The sequence below is a fragment of the Rhinolophus sinicus genome, chromosome X (genome assembly GCF_036562045.2).
Source record: "Rhinolophus sinicus isolate RSC01 chromosome X, ASM3656204v1, whole genome shotgun sequence".
Classification (NCBI taxonomy): domain Eukaryota; kingdom Metazoa; phylum Chordata; class Mammalia; order Chiroptera; family Rhinolophidae; genus Rhinolophus; species Rhinolophus sinicus.
In genome coordinates, this window is record NC_133768.1 from 18555998 (window position 1) to 18580513 (window position 24516).

Consider the following 24516-nt stretch of genomic DNA (forward strand, 5'->3'; position numbering starts at 1 on the left):
CTGTGTGCAACAACAAAATACTGAAAACCACCCAAATGGCCATCAGCAGGGTATATTCCCACAAAGAAATATTCTACAGCAGTGAAAATGAATAAACTACAGCCATACATAGCCCATAAACATAACGTTAAGGGAACAAAACAAGTTACAAAATAATACACATAATAAGACTCCATCTAGATAAACTCTATATATTTGTATATTTTTATATTAAATATTTATATTAAATATTTACATTATAAAGGCAAAAACCCAGCAAACTCAACTACAGTGTTTTAGAATATACTTGTATATGTATGTAGTTAAACTAAAAGAAAAGTTTAAAGATAAACAAAGGAATGAAAAACACAAACTTCTGGATCGTGGTTCCCTCTGGGGAAATGGAAGGGCCCGTGGAGAACTTGGAAAGCATTAGTAATTTCTCATTTTAAAAGGCGGATGGGTGCTTAGTATATGTGTGGTCATTATATTGTTGGATTTTAAACTGTATATATAAAGTTAAGCCTTGAACAACACAGGTTTGAATCACGTGGGTCCACTTATACGTGATTTTTTTTTCAATAAATACCTGTACTGTTTTTTGATCCACGGTTGGGAGTCCACACATACGTATATGTAGGGCCGATTGTATGCATTGATCTACGCCATTTTATATAGGGGACTTGAGCATCTGCAGATTTTGGCATCTGCAGGGGGGGCGCCTGGAACCAATCCTCCATGGATACCAAAGGACAACTAAGTTTTGGGGGAGTCAAGTTATACATGGATTTTTGAGTATGTGGGGTCAATGCCCCTAATCCCTGTGTTGTTCAAGGGTCAACTGCATGTTATTCTATGTTCTTTTATCTCAAACAAAAACAAACCCTAGACCACCCTATAATGACAGTATTTCTGGACACACCGATCTTTGCTTCACAGTTCTGACAGAGTTCACCTTATTTATTTATTTGTTTATTTATTTATTTATTTAAGGAGGGCGCAGCTCACAGTGACCCACGTGGGGATTGAATCGGCAACCTCGGTGCTCCCAGCACCACGCTCTAACCACTGAATGACCGGCCACCCCAAAGAGTTCACTTTAGCTGACACAGAAAAAATTCTCTTAAGTGACCAATGACAATGACTGAACTGAAAGACTACCTCATCCACACTTTATTGGTAGAAGATTCAGTGCAAACATTTAGAATGAATTCCTAAAAGGGAAAAGGGATGTGGCAGAGCAGAAAAATGCCATAGACATATTCAGGGTCTTTGAGAGTAATACAGCTCCATGGGAAATAATATAATTGAGCACTGAGCTATCATTCACACCACTTAAAATTTCAGGGCCTTGTTTTAAACATACTGTCCACAAATTTCTTTGACTATTTATAACCAAAAGCATGTACATCTGTTATATCATTATAGTAGAATTATGAATTAGATTGTACCTAACTGAGATGTAATTGAAGCCTGACTTGAAAACCAATCTCCAAACAAGCTAAGAAACAAACAAAAATCTCTTTCATGAAGTGTCCCCCAATTCTCTTCAAAGAGACAGCTCCTGGGCCCTGAAAGCTTTCTGTTCCAGGGTAGCTTAAATCTTTGTTCTCATTAATAAAACAAAAACAAAACACTGAAACTCACAAACTCCAACAAGAGGAGGGCAGGGGAATCAAAAAACAATGGCATTCCACTATCAAATAATTCCTGAACTCTAAGTATATCAAATCTTGAATTAATAGAGCTTTCTGCTATTTTTCATTTAAAACTTGTGCTAAATGTTTAAGTAGTCACCATCGATTTTATTACCTTCTGTTGAGAACAGACAGCTGTCAGGAAAATTATGCTTTGAAAGTAAACAAATGGGAGAACACTAAGTTCTCCAATGACTCTGAAAAACGACTAGGGCATAGAAGACTGGAGAAGGAAATACAGAGCAGCCAGGAGCTAAGCAGACAGCTTTAATGGCTCACTCCCCAAACACTCGCATATAAACTGGAGTACTTTTAATATCTAACGTTTTCAAATTACCATAAAATGCTGGCCTGTTTAACCTGCATTCCAATCACAGTCTCGCTGCTCCTGCACTGGGCTGAATCAGAGCAGAGAGGGCTATTTCCAAGCAAGAGGCTCCGGCGGGGACCCCACAACACACTGAGCACTCAGACCTGAGGCTGAGTTTCACTTTCCACATTTCTTTCTAGGGCTGTGTACAGCTTCCCTGACATTCCAGTATTTTCTTTCCCATATAAAACTCAGTGCAGACTTAGGGAATTTTTTAAACAGGAAAGGAAGCTTCCAAAGAAAATGCCAGAGAAATGAAAATAAATAAAATGAGTGTTTATTCTTTAAAAGGGATTGCCAAAGGGCACTTGATATTAATACCAAACTTCCCACTTAAGAGCTAGTTTAAACAGGCTTGATAGAGACTAACTCATTTAGAAACCATCAATACAGAAATTAGTCAAGATGTCACTGGAAGATTATGTACGTATACAATGAGGAGGGCTTATATTTATTCTGTACTGTTAATTTCAAATTCCAGTTTCAAATGCTGGATTTTAATCTTGAGATGGTTTATGCTTTTTAAAAGAGTAGTATTTTGACTTGAGATGACAGGAGTCAAAATGAACTTCCTTCAATTTACAATGAAGAAAGTATGTTAATATAATATTATATTAACATAGTAAGAACTTGAATTCTTCCTCAGCGAACTGTGCCTGCCTCTGAGACATGATGCCTTTTTCTGTACTCACTCTTCCTTATTAGGGGAAAGAGACAAAATTCCAGCAAACATGGGCAACATCCAATCAGCTATGTGGCTGTGAGAAGAGATGCAAGATGACACCTCCTTAGTTATACAACCTCCTCCCTCTGCCGCTTGTCCACCAGTCAGCACAGAGAATGTGGCCTGTAGCTGGTGGTGGTTGGTCCCCAACACGCCGTGGCTCATGCCCTTAACTGGACCAAGAAGGCTGGGGATGAACAGATATGGTGCTGCTCAAGGAAAGAACAGAGCTCATGGCAAGTGAAATAGCAAGAGGAGTCTTGGTTATCTGTCTTTTACCTGGGAGAATAGTATGTTACCTTGAGTCCAGTTTTGACAAAACTTTCAGATAATACACTACACCTTGAGCAAATTATACATACAATACAATGGAAATTATGGTCTAAGACTGCAGTGGAATGTGTGTGGTGTTTTGTTTTTTTTGTTTTTAAAATTAGTTTCAGGTGTACAAAACAACATAATGATTAGACGCTGACACCCCTCACAAAGTGATAACCCCCCGCCCATGCAGTGGAATGTGTTTTATGGTTACCACTTATTCAGCCCTTCTGATAACAAGCAAATGTATAGGAGTTCTACTGCTCCTCCAGGAAGGGCCACCACACAGTCTTAAGCAAGAGACGTAACAAATAAACAGAAAAAGCAAGATTGAGCAACAGGGTATCCAAGAATTTTACAAAACCTCAGAGAAACCACATATTTAAACCAAAAGGAAGATAATTAAAAAGCTTTCTCACCTTTTGAAAGTTCTCCTTCCACAAATCTTCTATGACTATGTATCCTCGTAAACCCCAGTCATATAATTTCTCCCCGCTGACCTTGAAACAAAATATAAAAGAGCTATTGCTAATCCACACATGACTGGTAAAGAAAAGAATTTTCTATTTTCCTTTTTCCTTTTCCCAATAGAACTGCATCTAAGCACATGACTTGGGACATACACAGTCGTGGGACATACACATTAAAACTGTGCAACGTGAGCAAATAAATAGTAAGAATGACAGAATAAGAAGAAAAATAGTTTGGTTGTGTATGGTTATCATTTAAAACAATTTGCCATCGATCAGGTGTATATTTCAAACTTTCACAATTTCAAGGGGGAAAAATGCAGGCTATCACTGCTGATATGGGAAATTCCGGAAAATCAGACACAGAAAGAAGGCTTCGTCTACCTATCACATGTAGTATGTAACAGCCAACCAAGTCACATTTGCCAAGCTGAAAACCAACCATTCATTTTAGGGGCTTAGGTACGAAACTGGTAAACCCAATGAAGATGCTCTCAGTTTTCCCAGGTCCCCCAAAACATAAAGTCTTTGAGTTCCTACAGGGATTTTGCCTCCTGACCCAAAATCCTTCCCCAGTCTCAGAGAATATTTGGGGGTCAGGGGGTTCACTGCCTTAAAAGGCGCTTGTCCACCTTTGGCCAGCTGGCGTTAATGGCTGGAAACTTTAAGTATTGAGCTTTCTTTTTAAAAAAATGCTTCCAGTAACTTGCATTCTCTGGTCCTACTTAAAAAAAGAATGTTGATTACTCTTCCACATGACAGTACCTCAAATTTCTGAAAGCAATTATTATTCTCTTCCTAATTTTTGTAATAATGTATCCATATAGAGCATTTTAGTTTACAAAGCACATTCACAGAATTATCTTTATTCTGTATAACAACCCGGTGCAGTCAGCAGGCAAAGATTATAAGGAAATATTCAGGAGCAAAGTGACTTGTCTAAAGTCATGCTGCTAGTAAGTCCAGTGGTCGTTGCAATGTGCTGGTTTCTTACAAGTTATGTTCTTCCAGTTGCTCTAACTGTTCTTAAAATACAGAGCAATGTTATTCTCAGACCCATCGGTAAACATATAGGGCATTTACCATGCATAAGACACTGTTTTCAGGGTTATAAATTTCTGAGAGGAAAATAACATTTGCTATCATTTTAAGGGTTTTCTTACAGCACTTTTATCGAAATACTACTGAACGGAAAACAGAACGTAAGTTATTACGAGGCTTATCCAATGTCAGGGTAATAATTAAAAAAAATTGAAACTGTGAAATAGGAACTACACGACACTAAAACAATATCAGAAAAATTTTTTCAATCACTGATGCTTATTTTGTTTCATCGAAGCAATATACACATAAAATTCACCATTTTAACCATTTTTAGGTATACAATTCCACAGCATTAAGTATATTCACAATGTTATGCAACCATCACCACTATCCATTTCTGGAACATTTTCATCATCCCAAACAGATCACTAATGTTTTATATCAAGTGAAAATAAAGTTAATTGTTTTGTTCTGACTTATTCTACAAAATAGAAGACAAAACTCCTTCCCACTGACTTTAAAAATAAATTAGAACACAACTCAGATTTGCATCCTACTATCTTAGTTGTTAACACAAAAGATTTTATGCAACACACCCTGTCGCATACAAGATTTTTAAAAACAGTCTTTTACCCCTAAGGGCAGCCACCTAAGCTTTTCAACTGGCAGCCAGGCCCACCCTCCCTTCTCCATTTTCTGTTTAAACTGCAATGGACTGGCACGATGTTAGATTATTTTTATGCTCTTGAGCAGGTAGACATGATTCTGGGGGGCTGAAGCAGGCAGAGGGACGTTAACTGCCTGCCTCCAGGACTGCTATAAACAATGCGGAGCCCATGCTAAAAAGATATGACTGGCATTTGCCACCCAAGCCATTTCCCACTGCAGCAGCATCCAGAAATCTAGACTCCATCCTGTCACAAGGGCTCCAGGGAGCTCAGTGTCACATCAGTGCCCTCACAGCTCAGAGCCCTCAGAGCCCAGTTGTGGTGACAGCACTGCTGCTCCTCCTAGGACCGAGTCTGTGTGATATGGCGGTTCTGGCAGCTGGGTCCGTCTCCATTAAGCTGTGCAGGAGCTCAAAACCTACAGCCTGCCTTGCTCTTGCCAATTTTCCGAGATTCTACGTATAGAGTCCCACTAAGCTAGACACCACTGCCCGGAAGGAGTCTACTTTGTATCAGTGGTTCTCAAACATCGTGGGCATTACCATCCCCTGCAGGGCTTCTTAATACAGATTGCTCACCCTAACCCTCAGAGGGTCTGAGTCAGTAGGTCTGGTGTGGGCCTGAGAAGTTGCATTTCGTTTTTAAAATTATTTTTTGTTACGTATTTTGATTCAAAAGAATTTGTTTCCCTATCACAAAAATTAGATAATCACACCACCACCACCAGCAAAGTTCATAACATTCCGCTGATGGGGGAGCATTCACTGGGTATTCTGAATGTCCCAAAGGTCATAAAGGAGGGGAGAAAGTAAAAGAAAAAATACTCAAATCCAAAACCCACAATGACTTTGGGGAGAAATGACATGACAGTTGCTGTCTTCTCTCCTCGTCAGCTACAGATGTATTTCAGCAGGAGCAAATACCATTTAACTTGAGTAAAACCTTCATACCAATGCAAGCACCTTAAATGTACCCCAACTGTTAGCACCAATCAGCATATTGGACTCCTGTTTTCAAAAACTGTGCGATATCTCAAAAACCAGTTAAGATGGATGCGTAAGTCACCACATTTGGTTGTCTATAAATAACCCGGCACACTTAATCAGCAGATATTAAACAAAATGGCAAGGAAATCGGTACCTGGAGTGCTGGTTTGAAAGTCTGTATGGAGGGGAACCATCAGACTTAGCCAGCTGTCCTAAGCCAGACAGAGACCTCCATGTTTATGTAGGATCACTGCAATTCGTAGACAAAAGGCATTTTGCCTTTGTCCACACGGTTGCTTCCTTCACGTTCTGTGAGCATTTGCATTTCTAACAAGTTCCCAGGTTATCCTGATGCTGCTGGTCCAGGGACCATACTTTGAGACCCGCTGGTCCAGCTATTAATGGACTGAATTGTGTCCTGCCCCCAAAGGCATATGTTGAAGCCCTAACAATATGACTATATTTGGAAGTAGGGCCTTTTAAGGTTAAATAAGGTCATAAGGGTGGGGCTCTAATCCGATATGACTGGTATCACTGTAAGATGAGGATGAGACACCAGGGATGTGCACGTACAGTGAAAAGCCCTGTGAGGACACAGCGAGAGGCGGCCGTCTGCAAGCCAGGGAGAGACGCCTCACCAGAAACCAACCTTACTGACACCTGGAGGTCGGACTTCTAGCCTCCAGAACTGTGAGAAAATAAATTTCTGTTGTTCCAGCCCCACAGTCTGTGGTGTTTTGTTACGACAGCTCAAGCTGACTAAGACTTCAGCTTTAGCCATGTTGCCTGCCACTGCGTTCTACTTGCTAGGAGGCCATCGAGCTGAGGCCTGATGGGTAAGAAAGGAGCAGCCAACTGAATACCCGGAGAAGGGTGCTCCCAGCAGAGGGGGCTGCACTCCCTAAAGTCCCCAGCAAAGAAAGCGAGGCTGGCCCCAGGACCAGGACAAGGCACAGAGGACCGAGCACAGGCATGTGCCTGCAATTCTGAGGAGGGAGGTTGTGACTGGATACGCCCACACCGAGAATGACCTGTAACTATCAGCTTCGGAATCTGAGACTCTTTTTTTTATTTTATTTTATTTTATTTTATTTTATTTTATTTTATTTTATTTTATTTTATTAGTTTCAGGTGCCTTTCTCTTTTTTTTTTTTTTTTTTTTAATTAAATTTATTGGGGTGACAGGTGCCTTTCTCTTGATGTCCATGTCAATATGCAAAAAAAGCTACCTTAAGTTTTCTTTTATTAATATTCAAATTAGTGTGCATTCTCTGAATACTGACATGATTGGAAAGAGGGCCAGAACTGAGGTACATAGTGGAGTAAAACACTTAAATTTGCTGTATTCATTTACATGTGCAAACAAGTCTGGTGTTATAAAAGCTACAAATAAATTAAAATGAAACAGTACACACATACACACATAAGCAAGAATGAAGGACATCCTAGCTTACTGGGTCTAACTTACCTGCACAAATACGATGGCTTGCTGTGGATAATAAAGAGAGGCAGCTACTCCCATGAAACCAGGTGGATAAACCAGCTTCTTTATTTTTGAACCTATTAAATAAAAGGTTGTGGACACCATCAGATGATTCCATCTTTACCATCACAATTTGCCTGTATATCTAACACTGAATAACACTTCTTGGATCCTAGATTGACAGAGAATGTGCCACATTTTCACAGCTTCAGTGAGATACAATTCACACAACCCACCTATTTAAAGTGTACAATTCAATGGTTTTTAGTGTATTCACAGAGGTATGCAACCATCACCACAATCAACTTTAGAATATTTTCTTCACCTCCAAAAGAAACCCTACATCCATTAGCAGTTGCCTGCCAATTCCCCATCCCCCATCACCCCCAGCCCTAGGAAACCACTAATCTACTTTCTATCTCTAAATATCTGCCGACTCTGGATATTTCATATAAATGGAATTACATAATATGCGGTCCTTGTGACTGGCTTCTTTCATCAGCATGTTTTCAAGAGAACCACTATGTCTAAGGAAGCAGAAGAAAAGATTGTCTTGGAAAGAAAACCACATATTATTTTGTTTTCTAAGGTTTATGTTCTTTCATAGTAAACTGGCTTCCTATTTAAATACTGAACACAAGTATTCCTCTCCTAGCCTTCCTAATACTCCATGACAATAACAGCAAAAGAATAAAATACAGATAATAGAACCCACAACAAAGAAACAATGTGTGGAGGGGCCACTGACAGATAAGAAGTACCAACCAATTTTCAGAACACGGAGAATGGACGGAAGCAAGAGGGCGGGCACACAGCCTTGGAGTCCTTGGAGTGGAGGAGAAGGAGAAAGGGCTTGGCAGCCCAGAGAGGGCGGGTATTGTGGAGGGTGGAGAGGGCAACCAGAGATCAAGACAGGGGGACAGATGCAAGTCCTGTGCACGGACCAGTTGACCTTCTCCTTTCCCATGTCATCCCAAAGCAAAACCGCCTGTGGCCAGCCATCTCTCCAGGCAAAAACGTAAGAAGTGGACAGGGTATCTCTAAAGAAATGGGGTTTTCTGTTGAGAACCTAGATAGCTGGTGTGTGTACATATAAGTGCCTGAGAATAGAGCCTCCCTCACATGGGTACTGGGTCCAGGGATCCCCCCCGCCGGTAATTTCAGTTCCCATTCAGTGCACCCTGAGGTAGAACTGGCCTGCCAGCAAGCTCCATCGATGCACAAAAAGTTCTTATTGGCATTTCAATCACTTAAACATGACTGCACAACCAAGAATCACTAGTCATTTGAGGAAAGCCTGCAATCCAAAGAGAAGATCAAGATAAGCAAAAGTGAAAAAAATGACCCCGAAGGAAACAGAAGAACTTAAAAGCAAAAAGTAAACCCGTAATTAAGTACCATCGAGTAAATTCAAGAAGCTACTACAGTAAAAGAAGAGTTCAACGAAAAAGGATCATTTAGAGAACAAGAAAGAGCTCTTGGAAATGACCAAGTTAAAAAAAAGGAATAAAGTGAAATAATCAAGAAAATATAAGAGACATATAAAATCAGTTTAAACAGCTCAGTCACTAACTAATATGAATTCAGGAAGGAAAAAGAATGAGAGTAAAGTTTCAAAGAAATACAAGATAGGCATCTTCCTACAGTCGAAGGCTACACGCCACCAAAATGCCCAACCGGGAATGAAATAATTATACGTAGTCACAGTACCATCGAAGTTCAGAACACTGAAGATTAAGAGAAGATCCTCCAAGTTTCCAGGAAAAAAAAAAGTGACTTCAAAAGACACAAGCCTCCAGACTGGCTGCTGACTCTCACATCCTGCCATGCAGGATGCTGGAAGATGTGACCTTCAAAGTTTTGACGGAAAAAAAAACTCGATGCCCAACCAAACTATCACTTGGTATGCGGATAATTTTCAGACTTGCAAAGAATTGGAAAGTTTCCCTCCAACGTAGGCTTTTTTGAAGGTGACTTAAGCATGTAGTTCAACGACATGGCAGAGCAAAGCAAGCAGATGACATGAAACCCAGAAAAGGGGGTCAAACCTGAGAGTGTGGAGCCACGGCCCAAGACAACAGCGGTGTTGAGTCTCAGCCCAGACTGCGAGAGGATGTGCAGCCCTGGGCAAGGGGAACTGAGAGAACAGAGAGCAGGATGGAGAGCTGGGAGAAAGCTGAGAATGAGATTAAGAAAGCGCGTAGAGGGTCAAACAGAAGAACACACTCAAAATGGCCTTGCCACGAGAAGCAGTCTCCACGGAGAGGCACAGGGTGTTTACATGGGATGTGCGCAGATGTTAGTGCAATGTACGCTACTAACACTTACAGTTAGAATAATGTAAGTGCTACTTTATTGGTTTGAAACAGACAAATCCCCAAAGATGGAACTGAGGTTATAGAAGAGAACAGACTATTAACAAATTTATGTTTCTCCCTGTCCTATTGCTTTGATTGAAAGGATATAATTATTCCAGAATAGAAAAGCCTGTTACATCCCTGGGATCCCACCTGTATGTGCACCTGAAGCTTTAAGCATCTGGGCAGCTCACACGGTGAGGACCAGGTGAAGGGCAGCAAACCTGCCAACCAGCCATTTTTAACTCCTCTGGGGAAAGCTGATAACCAGCAGCTCTTGGGCCTCCAGCTCCTACTGGTTCACACAGTGAGCTGGTGGCCCAGAACTTCAGGAAGGAAGAGCAATCGCCTGCCTCTACCATCTCCATGCCCACACCTCCCAAGAAGCCAGTGGTCTAGGCTGTAACTATCAGCACTGCCAGAGGGGAACCAGTGGCTGCCAGTGCTGGGGGAGCCACCAGGGGGCAACAATAGTGGGCAACAACCACTTGCCACCTCTGAGGGACCTAGCTGGGCCCAATTCCTCGGAACGATCACCCACTCACCTCAGCCGTGGCCATCGTCATCAACTGAGGCAGACTACCTTAGCAGATATGCTCAAGAAACCTTACCATATGAGCCAGCAAACCTTCTTCTGGGTAAATACCCAAAGGAAATGAAATCAGTATCTCAAAGAGATATCTGCACTCCCATGTTCATCGCAGTATTATTCACAATAGCCAAGATAAGGAAACAATCTAAGTGTCTGACCATGGATGAATGGATAAGGAAATTGCGGTAGCTATTAAGCTGGTGCAAAAGTCATTGCGGTTTTTGCAATTATTTTCAACCTCTTAAACTGCAATTACTTTTGCACCAACCTAATACATACAATGGGGTATTATTCAGCCTTAAAAAAGGAGACCCTGCCATTTGCAACAACATGGATAAACTTACAGGACACTATGCTAAGTGAAATAAGCCAGACAGAGAAAGAAAAAAATTGCATGATCTCACTGACATGTGGAATCTAAAAAAAGTCAAAAACACAGAAGCAGACAGTACAAGGGTGGTAACTAGGGGCGGAGAGGTGGGGGAAACTGGGAGATGTTGGTCAAGGGGCACAAAGTTGCAGCTATGTAAGATGAAGTCTAGAGATCTAATGTGTATCAGGGTGCTTACAGTTAATAATAGTGAAGTCTGGAAATTTACTCAGAGGAGATTTCAGATGCTCTCATCACAAGGTAATTATGGGAGAAGATATGTCAATTACCTTGACTGCAGTAATCATTTCACTAAATATATATATATATTATATATATGTAAATATGGTGTACACCTTAAATATATACAATTTTTTATTTAAAAAAATTAAAAAGTAAATTAATAAAATGTTAGACTGAAAAAAAAAGAGAAAGAAACCCTACCAGGAGGGCCCTTCTGAGCCCATCCTGCTGCTGCCAGCATAGGGGACCATCTACCTGGAGGAGCGTGCAAATCACTCAGTTCACCCATAAACATACCCACCATCCACTCATCTTGCCTAGTGACCACCTGACGTTGTTCACCTCAGGCCCTTTTCCCCAGCACCCACAGGAAAAGACCTGTTATGTGTGAGTGAGTGTGTACGCACATGCGTATTTTGAAAAAGAATTAAGGTTTTAAATCATTTTAATACTATTGAGCCCTCACAGTAAAAGGAAAATGAGAGGAAAAAATAAACAAGAAAACAAAAACAAAACACAACAAACGAGCAAAACAAACAAAAACTCAGACACGGACAAGTTTAGTGGTTACCAGAGGGTAAGCAGGGAGGGAGGTGGTAGATGAGGGAAAGGGGAGTCAAATATATGGTGATGGAAGGAGAACTGACGTGGTGAACACACAATGTGATATATAGATGACGTATTATAGAATTGTACCCTTGAAACCTATATAATTTTACTAACGAATGTCACCCCAATAAATCTAATAAATATTTTTTTAAAAAGGCCTAGGATTCACAGTGGTGGGTGACCTCATGCTGCCGTTCTGCCCAGGAGAGGACAGTCTCCAATCCTCCTCAGGATGGTCACCCCAGTGGATGTGTGGGGGATAAACACTCAACAGTGTAGGAACGTAAGCACGCCTGGCACAGGGAGCTTTTTTTAGGGCTGAAAGTCTCCCCACATGCTCTAATCACGGAGAGGAAGGGGAACACTCATCTCCCTGCATCCCACATTCCCAGCTCCCTACACTAGCCAATATCCCAACACCCAGGCCTTGGGATCTTCATAAATTCCATCACTCCCTAAGTAAGACAGGAATGCTTTTCTGGACAGCTTTACAGAAAGGAGGAGGGAAAGAAGTTGGTTTAACTCTTTTGTGAGTTAATTAGTAAAAATGAACTCCAAATTTAATTCTTATATATTATATTCTGCACAACACAAGAGGAGGGCCCAGAAACGCCGATGGGATTTCATTCCACAGGTTGGAGTGGCACCAGTGCGGCATCTCCGGAATTCTAAAATAACAGTTAAGGCATGTATAGCAAAGGTTTTTAAAATTGGAGGAATGGGTACCAAACTAGTCTCTGTAGTTATGGGGGTCTGATTAGAGGGTTCATAAACTTTCTATTTTAGGAATTTTTGTAAAGTCTGAATTTTACCATCAGTGAAACTTCAAGTGGTTCATACAATTCATCTCATTATAGTGAAGTATTTTATTATCCTTCATTGCCTATGTTTTATAATCCAGCAGAGTAGTGTAGTTAACATTTTTAAGATGACATTTGTTAACTTTTAATTTTAAGTGTTTTAAAATATTTATATCTCTGATTGAAGCTATGACACATCAAAAAATTAATAAAATCTCTGAAATCACTGTTTTATTTACTGTGGTTATCACCTGATCTTTTTTTTAATTAAAGTTTATTGGGGTGACAATTGTTAGTAAAGTTACATAGATTTCAGGTGTACAATTCTATATTACATCATCTGTAAATCCCATTGTGTGTTCACCACCCAGAGTCAGTTCTCCTTCCATCACCATATATTTGATCCCCTTTACCCTCATCTCCCACCCATCTCCCACCTTACCCTCTGGTAACCACTAAACTATTGTCTGTGTCTATGAGTTTTTGTTTCTCATTTGTTTGTCTTGTTCCTTTGCTGTTTTTGGTTCATATACCCCGTATCAGTGAAATCATACGGTTCTCTGCTTTTTCTGTCTGACTTATTTCAGTTATCACCTGATCTTAACAGTGCAACTTGGGAACAGGGTCTCACGTATGACAGACTTTGGTTAACAAAAGTTCACTCTTTCTGTACCAATGAGCGACAGTAATTTGATCAAGTAAATGTGCCTATAAATGATAGCTGCCATATTTTGCCGTATACAATGCACTCCCATGTATAATGCACACCCACGTTTTTGACCCAAACTTTCAGGGAAAAAGTCTTTCATTTTAATTTTTTACTTCAAATTTTTATTTGTTTACATTTAAGTACTTGTTTTTTGCATTATAAAGGAATTTTATCATTTATTTTTTAACATATTATGGAACAAGAAATTTTATGTAACAAGTAATTATGAAACACAGGAACAGATACGACGTACAAGAAATTTTATGTACCGGTAATAAATGTACGATATTTACAAATCATAGAAGGCCAAGAACTCTTCATCATTGCAAGTTCATCGTAATTTCAATAAAACCGATTATCATATTCCAGGGTATTATTTTGCATACGGATATTGTCATTGATTTCCAGAGTTACACTTTTAACACATAAGCATAAATAAAAGAATTAAAAACATTTATATAGATACAGAATTAGTACTACCCAGGTATAATGCACATCCTTATTTTTCCCTCACAAATTTGGGCAAAAAAGTGCACATTATACACGGCAAAATATGGTAATTTCTCTTTTCAACTAAAGAGTATACAATTTCTTTCATTTTATTTTTTACAATTTCTATATATGCTTAAAATCAAATATACTGGAGAAAATAACCATCTCAATTGCATATGAAGAAGACCATACTCAGGATCCAACTCATTATTCTGAAAACTGGCAAATGAAAAGAAAGAACCAAATATATATCTTACCTCTCCCTTTTGAACTATTTATTAAAAAAAACACAAAATTGTACCTACCTCTAGCCAAAAGAAGTCCAACAATGCCGGCAAAACCAATAACACCAAGTCTTGGAAAAAATCCAGGAGGTGCATTTTGGAGATATTCATAGCTGTCTACAATAGAATCACATCAGGAAACAGTTCCATAAATTGTTCATTAAAAAATAAAACAAAAAAATCTTATATATAACTAGTATATATAGTAGCAAACACTTTTCAAATAATGTATGTATATTTTTGGCTTTCACCTAATATGCCTCTTTTCAACACATTCTTTTTGTGTGATATACATATACACATTTACTATTCACATAGCAAGTATCCAATTTCCAAACACTTTTGGTCTGACAACTGGCTGACAACACAGTAGTATTAAGGTACCTTCACCCTAAAGGTAATAGATCTGAATCAACTGTTCACATGAGGAGAGATACAAATTCAGGGCTATCCAAACTCTTGTTATCCAAACACAGAATACAGGCATACCTTAGGAGATACTGAGGGTTTGGTTTCAGACCCCCATAATGAAGCGAGACACAGAAACTGTTTGGTTTCCCAATGCATACAAATTTTTGTTTACACTGCAGTGTAGTGTATTAAGTGTGTGATAGCATTATGTCTAAAAAACAATGTACATACTGAATTTAAAAAAATTTTTTACTGCTAAAAAATGCTAACCATCATCCGAGCCTATTGGAAAAATAGCGCCGATAAACTTGCTTGACGCGGGTTGCCACAAACGTTCAATTTGTGAAAAACACAGTATCTGCAAAGTGCAATAAAGGAAAGCACAATAAAATGAGGTATGCCTGTATATTTGCATAAATCTGTCTCTGAAGCTTGTTCTCTGAAACTCAGGAACCAAATACATTAGAGTCGGGGAAAAAAGTATCCTTTGCCATCTGAACTCATTCAAACTCAAGAACAGAATAAATTTGGATAATGAAGGAACTGTAGTACAAGTCTATGCGGGAAATAGTCACTGTTGATAGTGATAAAATAAATAAAAATAAATGCAACACAGGAGCCTAGTTGCCATGCCTGAACATGCCTTATACCTCATTCACGTGCTGCCGCCTCTTCTTTCCACTGAGCCAATCCCACTAAATAACAGGCAGCTCTAGGTCCTACTTCCTCAGAAAAGCCTTTCCTGTGCTCATCAGCCCACACACCTCTCTTCCACCTCTAAAGTCCTATCACATTTATTCTCTACACCTTCTTGTGGTACCGAATCCTACAGCATCTTGTGTTCAATTAATTGGGGTTTATTTTATGTCTCCTCAAGAACATCCATTCCTTAACGGCCGATTGCTTAGACTCCCATGTTACTTTCCTCAGTGGTAATAGTGGCTGTTCACTCAACAGATAATTTATTTAAAATGCTGCTAGGAGTTGATGGATACTGAATGAATTAACAAATGGATTTCAGCTAGGTCATAACTTAAAAAGCCTTCACATCTCTTTCTCAACCTCATCTTTGGCACTCCCTACCTGCTTCCGGTTTCTGGCACACGTAATACTGAGTCTTACCTCCAAGCCTTGATCATGCTGTGCCCTGTGCATGGAATGCCACTCTAGTCCCACCCCTGGGAATCTTTCCCTAACTGCTCCCATCTCCCCAATCGCTATTAAACTAGTCTCCTTCCTCTATACCTTCAATAGTGGTCTGTGAATGTGTTCGCACTAATATTGAAAAATTTATTGTAGTCAGTAGTTGGGATCACCGTCTTAGCTTTGATCGTCAATGCCTGACATGATGGTGACTTAACAAATGTATGTGGAACTGCACTAATTGGAACATTCAGTAATTCTCTCCCCCAGATAACACTAGACTCATGCCAGTTTTCCTTTTCCTGGGTTCTCTGGGAAATGCAATGATCATTTTAAATACTACTATAGGGCTTGCGTTGTTGGTATCAAATCCCATCTGGCCTTTTACTTATTTTGTCTTTAACCTAGTTTTAACTTTCCATCTTCTTATCTGGGTCATTTGAAACAATTTTCTACTTCCCTTTATTTTTGCCTATCAGCACGGTGTTTTCAATTTTAGGCATGCACACAAAGCACTTGATAGGACAACCAGATGGCCTTGGTGAGCTGAGCCGAAGTGTGTAAATCACAAAGAAATGGGAAAGAAGACACGCTATAAGATTATACTGAAGCCAAAGCCCAGCTTCTGGTAACATGTCTTGGCCATGACTGCTGTGAAATGGACTGACTGCCTTGGCAGACAACAATATACCTCACAATGGAACGTTTCTTCTCAAGAGCCTTTGCAATAACTATGAGTCCAAGAGAAGAAAAAAAGACATATTGCAAATAATGCCTACTGCTATGAATCAATGGGACATGACAGGTGACAATGAAGAGAACTCCTCAGTCACAGATGTACAGATAAAAGGTCAGGAGTTCTTATACGATCTCACTTAAACGTGGAATCTAAAGAATAGAATAAATGAACAAACTAATCAGAAACAGTCTCAGAGATATAGAGAAAAAACTGAGGGTTGCTAGATGGGAGGGGGTGGGGATGAGGGAGAAGGTGAGGGGATTAGAAAGCACAATCGGTAACCACAAGATTGCCATGGGGATATGAAAGACAGTTTGGGGAATATAATCCATAATGTTGTAAAGATTTTATAGGGTATCCGATGGACACTTGTCGTATAGGGAGACAACTTCATGGATGGTATAAGTACCTGACCACTGCAGTGTACACCTGAAGCTGAATAATACTGAATGTTAACTATAATTTTATATATATATATATATATATATATATATATATAGTCACAGGATGTGGAGTACAGCACAGGGTATAGAGTCAGTGGAACTCAAACAGCTATATACGATGTCAGAGGGGTAGTGGATTGGGGGAGGGGGGTTATCACTTTGTGAGGGGTATAAATGTCTAACTATTACGTTGTTTTGTACACCTAAAACTAATAATAATAATAAAAAAAGATCAGGAGTTCTTTAGTTTCCTCAGGTTAAAAAAAATGAAGGTAAAAAAGTACCTAACTGCCAGGGTTGTTACGAGGATTATACATAAATTAATATTTGTAAAGCACTTAGACTAGTTCTGGCACATAATAAGCACTAAATAAATGTTTATGAAATTAATACAATTAAGATGGTACTTATTAACATACGTGAATAATTTAAAGAACTGGTAGGCTATTAATATGTCTGTCTTCAAGTGAAAATTTTATTTTTCTGGTAGTTTCAGGGGTATCAGCACATCAATATTCTCAGATACTCTTCACAAAGAAATAACCATACTCGTGTTTACTTTATTCCGTCATGGAAACAAACACTTGTAAAAACAAGAGTTTGATTTGTTGAGATGCCCAATTAATGGGAATGAAATATGTTACCAGTTCCTAACTGAGATTAGTCATAGACTGTGAACCCAGTTTATGAGCGTATGCGTTAAGTGGACATGGAAAAAAATCAAGGACAATAAAAAACAATGAAAAAAATTTAAGAACACTACTAATTATGCAATATGGCCTTTTTTAGGCACACCTACCCAGTTCCTTTCTGCCTCTAAACTTCTATAAAGTTTATTAATAGCTGTGCAAAAGAGCTCTCCAGATTCTGGAAACCTATTGATGAGTTATTGTGGGTTAGCATGAGTTAGGGACAATGCACCTGGAAAAGATTTAAAGAAAAAAAATCCAGTGTATCTGCACTTGCTAGCCCAACAATCCTAATGATCTTGAAGAGACTTACCTGAGTGTTTGGGGACACGAATCCTCTGAAATCTAATGAAAAGATTGTCTTTCCAGAAAAACTTACGTAGTTCTAAAATTCTGCATACAATTTTAAGGAATTCACAGATCTCCTGGAGCCCATCCTTGGAACCCCAGTTAAAGATTCCAGTTAAAAGAAACTGATTATGCCTCATTAAAAATCAACTTACCTAACCCCCACTGAACCAAACTTTGCATCTTGGGCTCAGTTTGGGAGTATATTTCCTAAAAAGGCGAAAAGAAAATGAGTAAGTTTTGCTGATTAGGAAGAACAATAAATTATCATGTTATCAATACTTTTTGAATAAAGATATACTGTCTATCCAATTTTTTGTGTTTTCTTTTTTCTTTTGTAATTTTCCCTTTACCACAAATTGCTCAGCAGAATGGCTTATGATTGCCACAAGAAGCAAAGATTTCAAGTAGAGTGGTTTCAACAACCCAGCCTTTTCATTGTCTATTAAAATTGAAGAGCATGGACAAAAATCAATCCCCTTGATAATTAAAGTGGCAATTTTTTCCCTGTGAGAATAAATCTGTTTTTCATATTAAGTCTGTTTCCTGATTTGCCATGATTTTAGAGCCTGTATCTGAAACTGCCCATTTGAAACAGGAATGACCAGCTTTAATGGGACAAAGAAGTCTATGTCTCAGTTTGGAAAGATACTTACCCCAATCCTGAAGCAAATAAAATGTTAACATTCACTTAACAACAACAATAAAAAGGCTTTCTACATGCACATCAGATGATCCTAAAGAAAACAAGGGGCTAGCTAGACAGTACCCACCTTCAAGAAGCCTACAGTAAAGATGAAAAAAAGAGATATACAGGTATCAGGAGGTATTGGAACCAGCTGCCACTTGGAAAAGGATCAGTTTTATTCAATTTAGTTCAAGTCAGAACAAGTTGTACTAATAATAAGTGCTAAATCTAATAATAAAAGCACTGATATAGACAGTGGAAATTAAATTTTTTTAAATAAGTTCTGGACAAGAACTTAGTTTGTAAATCTCAAGAACATAAATAATAAAGAACATAAAAAACCTGAACATCGCTAATTAAATTCATTATTGTTCTTTTCTGCCCATAAAAAAGAAAAACTACAGATCAGTGTCTATTGCCCACTTCTTTTGCTAGCATAATCTTTTTACCATGAAGAAAAATTAAATTAGTTCTTGAAGATAGGCGTTAGAAGTTGTTGGCCTGAAAAAGGAGCCAAGAATTAGAAACATTTCTATTCATGAAGATTTTGTTTTACAGGAAAATAAAACCATTACAATCACAAAATTTTTTTATGTAGCAGTAGTGCAAATAAACATGTTGATAACTATTCTATCATCTAAAGGGCGTATTTTGTTGCACTGAGTATCACACATAGACAAAAAAAAGTAAAAACAGAAGGCAAACTTAGGTTGAAAGCGAAAGAGACAAAGGACTTTTATAACAAGAGAAAGAAAGAGAGAGAGAGAGAGAAATAACAGTAGTCATAGCTACATGATACAAAAATATTTGCACAAATTTGCTGACCTTATCTTAACCACCAGGACATGGTTTAAAAATCTTCTACAACAGGAGAATAAAGTGCAAGCATTTTAGAATACATTACCGTGTTTCCCCAAAAATAAGACCTAGCCAGACCCCCTGCCCTAGTGTGTTTTTTGGAGCAAAAATTAATATAAGACCCGGCCTTATAGTAAAATAAGACCGGGTCTTATATTAATTTTTGCTCCAAAAGACGCATTAGAGCTGATGGTCCGGCTAGGTCTTATTTTCGGGGGAAACACGGTATATATAAAGCCTTTAGGTATTTCATAACTCCATAATATGGTTATGATACTTAAATATACTGCCTAATTTATACTATTGATAGAGTCTATGCATACTGTTTTCTTTCTAAATTGGTTCAGCACTGATAACACAGTAGGAATTAAACATTTTTAAATAAGTTCTGGATGAAAACTGAATTTGTAAATCTCAAGCAAAGTAAATCTACACCATGTCACACACATCTATATACTTTTTTACGAATTTTCATCAATTTTCAAAATCAAGACTAAGTACAGCAAATATACGTATCAAAGCCCCTCGAAAGCATTCTGTAGATTGTAAACTTCGGTTTTCAATGTTAAAAATCACAGAAATGCTTTCATGAACATAATGACAAATGCCTGATCTAAAACCTAAGCAGTAACAGAAGCCAATCTCTATAGGTAGTTCTTTGATTATTGGGGCAAATATTCAGTACTGAAATATGTAATTCCACCCTTTTTTAGTTATTTACCCTATTATAGCATTCAAAATACTCTGTAACCATTCCTGTATAAAGTGGTACTGATTTGTCAACTGTAATTGAAAACTAAAAATAATTTTAAAAAATAAAGTAGTACTGATTTGTAAAATCGGGAGTGGCTGGGGGGCAGTGGGGGTGGGGGGTGGGGCTTCCCAATTTTGATATAAATGCTTACATTGTGGCCTTTTCCTTCTACTAGAGTTCCAGCCCCATATCCTCTCCTAGTGGACAAGGAAGTTTTCATAGCTGTGACCAACAAGATCCTTTCCAGCCATCCAATCTCTAGTCGAGGTGCCACGTGCTGCCCAGTGAGAGGGAAATTCTCTGCAGTTATGGCAACAGCCACCACCAGGAAGCTAGGGTTCTCTGCTCCCTCTTACCCCCGAGATGGCCCTGAGGAACATTTGTAAGTTGAGCACTCTTAACTGGGGCCCCTTATCGTGCTTTTTTCTGAAAACATGCAGCCGACATAAATTCTTCACTATTGACTCGAAACAGAAATGCGTTCACTCCATTTTCAGAAGAGCTGTACCTGACACCAACTTGTGTATGGCTGGCAATACTGTCGGAAATGTGAGATGCTTTCTTCAAGTTGAGTCCTTGGCTCCTCCACATATTTAGATGGACCCTCGGGAACGGAGTAGAGTGAAAGCTACATACATTAAGAAACAAAACAAAATGAAATGAAAAAGTGTATACAGTCATGAGATAACATAATCAATTATCAAATTTGTCAGCAACATATTTTTAGTAATTCATGAACTGTAGGGACCCTAAGGGTTACGTGCACCCTGAACCTTGCTTCAGAGGATCTCTCCACCTTACTTATTTCCTTAAATAATCAATAAGGCCAAGGCCAAAAGGGCAGGGCCACGTTCTACCCTCCCCCTGCCTTACTGGTAGCAGACAAAGCAGTCCCCCTTTGTCCATTTTATATACTGAAATTTGGTATACCACCATAGATTTAGTTTGGAAAAAGGGTAATATTACTCTAACAGGTGAGTTGGAGGGGGGTGAAAAAAAGAAAAGATTGAGAGTAACTGAAGAGCATGCTACTTAGTTCAAATGCTTAGTCTGGGACTAATCAAAGCAGGGCAGCAGGTTTGTCCCCTGCCCAGAGAAGAAACTTTTCACAGCCACCACTGCCTACCTTCTTCACCCTCAAAAAATACTACTGTCCTAAGGGCTGAGAAGAACAGAGTAAAGGGCAAGAGATAAGCTAAGTAGCTTTATGTAAGCTCTTTTTAAGTAACCCTGCTCATGACTAAAAGTAGATATTTAGGTCACTTTATTCAAAGTCAACAGAAACCAAATACCAGTGAGAAGTATAGGCAAAAAAAGAATGTAAACAATGGAGAGAAGATTTCTTGTTTTATGTATTTAATATTTATTAAGCACCTACTTAAGAGCCTCTAATCCAGCCAAGAAGCAGAATGAGGCTAGGCCTTTCATTTTTTTAGAGAAGGGAAATGCAAATGTTTTCTTGGCTTGATAAGCAGTCTAGAAGCAGGCAGATCATTTAGAAGCGAGCTGTGCTTACAATCAATCTACTGGGACACAGCAGATTCCCCACTAAAAATCTAGGAAATATTATGCCCTAAGCTAAATACCATCAATTAAAGTTTATCTGTTGAGAAAGCCAGTTTAGTAGCTCCCCATAAAGGAAAACAAACTATAAGGAAATACATTTCCTCCTATTAAATATCCTCTAACATATCATACCTTCCTGATACACAATTTGTATACTTCCTATAGTAAGTACATCAGATGTTCAAAATGTATCATAACATGAACAGCATGTTACCTCATTAACCCTCACAGAAGTTTTGGGAGGTGAGTCCTTTTTCTGTGATGCATAGACTTTGAAGGTGAGCAGACTCAGGCTGGCTGGCCCCACGGATCTTTGAATTACCTGAAACAAACAAGCAATCGTAAGTCTTCTCTCAATGTTACAAACTGAGTGTGCACAACCTGAGCGTATTCGCAACCTCAGCCACTCCTGCATGCAAGGTTTACTGTGCTGTATTCCTGAAGTTTTCTGGAAGTCAAAACCTAAAAAACATGTTCTCATGGACTTAAAATTTCAGGTCACCTTTAATTTCCCAAAGACAGTAATGCCTCAGTTTTTCTACTTAGCCTTTCAAGTAAAATAAAAGATATGTACATACACACATAGACATAGGCACTTTTAGAAATAAGAGAAAATGCTATGGAATAAATTTAAAATTATAAAATAGTCTCTCTCTCTCTCTCTCTCTCTCTCTCTCACACACACACACACACACACACACACAATAAGCAGAAGCACTGTTAATAATCTCACCTAGTAATTCAATGAACAGAGTGAAGATTATTGCTGTAATTCTAACAATCAAACGTTCAGAAGCTCTCCCTTTCCATTCCCATACAGAGCTGGTCTCTCCGATCTCGGTTCACAAACTCAGTCTCTCCGTGCCTTGCTTTCCCCGACTGGGGCACTCACCGCCATGGCTTTGCCACGAAGCCAGTGACTCCCAGGTAAGGCAGCCCCAGCCCGGAGCTTTCTCCTGAGCTCCCAACTCACTTATCCTATCAGTTGTGGACATTTCCACCTAGATGGGACATCAGCTCCCCAGACCAAGCATGTCTAAAACCAACTCAGCAAGCCTTTGCCTGTGCCTCCAAGTCCACACGAGGCCTGTGTGCTGTGGAATCAAGTCCAAGTTTTCCCTCAATTATCCCCTACATCTACACAGCACTTTACCATCTAGCATTTTTCCCCCTAAACATGGCCTTCTTCCTCTACTTCCTCTCTCAGGAATGGTACAAACACCCAACTAGACAATCTGATCAGAAACTCGGAGGTCATCTTCACCACCAACCCCATCCCACTGGTCCTTAAGTCTGGTCATTAAATGATCGCCAGTCACCTTCTCTAGCCCCTCCTGCACAACCTTCCCTTGGGCCCTCATTTCTTTCCTGCATTGTTTTAGCAGCATTCTCACTGCTCACCTGGCCCTCTGATGAGTCGAAGCACCACAATGCACAAGAACGATCGTTCTAACCTGCAAACCTGATTATCTTCTACCCTTACTTGAGCTCCTTCAGTATTTATTACCTAGGACTTTTATGTGGACCAAACAAGGCCCATTACGGTCTGTCCCCCACCACCTTCGCTAAGCTCCTCTCTGTCATTCGGCCTTCTCCCACTAAACTGAAACGCCCTATATTTCTCCCATGTTGTTTCCCAGCTTCATGAGTTCGCACCTGCTGATTCCTAGGCTTAGAATGTTCTATTCTGCTTTGTCTTTCTGTACAACTGCCTAAGAGCAGGGAAATTCGTTGCTTTTCTTATTTATCCATTTATTTATGCTGATCAAGTTCTCCCTATCAGACTGGAAGCCCTTTCAGGATGGGGCTGTGTCTTACTCTGCGTTCCTAGTGCCTGGCACATAAACGCTCAGTAACTGTGTAACTGTGTACTGCCTGCATGAATGGACGGAAGAGGGGAAAAAGAAATGAGTGGTTGACTTGTTATAACTACTTAGGCATGACTTAGCATCACAGAAATCATATTGCTGAGATTTGCAGTGCCTGTAATATGAAAGACTAAGCTATTCTGTAATACTCACCAAACACGTTAGATAAAACAACAAAAATGGGGTGGCCGGATGGCTCAGTTGGTGAGAGCGCGAGCTCTGAACAAGAGGGTTGCTGGTTCAATTCCCACATGCGCCAGTGAGCTGCGCCCTCCACAACTAGATTGAAGGACAATGAGTTGGAGCTGATGAGCCCTGGAGAAACACACTGTTCCCCAATATAAAATTAAAAAAACAAAACAAAAAGGGTGTTCCCCCCAAAACAACAACAACAACAAAAATGTCTGTTGAATTGTATGCCTGTAATCACACACAAAAAAGGAAATTCCCAGATTGCAGAAGCAAATAAAGAGCTAGATGTGATTTAAAAGAATGGTTATTACTTGAACTGTTTTAGAAATGATGAACACACCCTGAAGTATTACGTGTTCATCTTGAAAGGTCTTCATTTCCAGGCACTACTGCTACAAATTTCTTTTGCTTCCAGGGTAAAGGTCAGTCAGCTAGTGCTGACACAGTCCGTGAGGCCCCTCCCAACACCCCAGCAGAGGGCCTGTTAGGCTGCAGGGCTCGAGAGGAGCACACTCAGTGCTCTCTGCCCCCTCCCTGGGGCTGCCCATGACCTACTGACAACACTGCTTGAGTCGTGGACTTTCCCCTGAGCCAGCTGGCCCCGCCCTGGACTTTGTTTCCT

The 24516-nt window shown here is 39.5% G+C and overlaps 1 protein-coding gene and 1 non-coding gene across 2 annotated transcripts in view; both read right to left on the reverse strand.

Moving 5' to 3' along the window:
- Nucleotides 1-24516, reverse strand: part of APOO (apolipoprotein O) — a 54007-nt gene that overhangs the window by 12222 nt on the left and 17269 nt on the right. The window contains exons 2-7 of the mRNA XM_019713813.2: nt 22049-22156; nt 20777-20896; nt 18124-18178; nt 14217-14312; nt 7725-7816; nt 3508-3588 (exon numbers count right to left, since the gene is read on the reverse strand). Coding sequence (XP_019569372.1) covers nt 3508-3588; nt 7725-7816; nt 14217-14312; nt 18124-18178; nt 20777-20896; nt 22049-22156 — 552 coding nt within the window. The remainder of the gene's footprint in view (nt 1-3507; nt 3589-7724; nt 7817-14216; nt 14313-18123; nt 18179-20776; nt 20897-22048; nt 22157-24516) is intronic.
- LOC141569791 (small Cajal body-specific RNA 3) lies at nt 6431-6570 on the reverse strand. Its single transcript, XR_012493586.1, has one exon.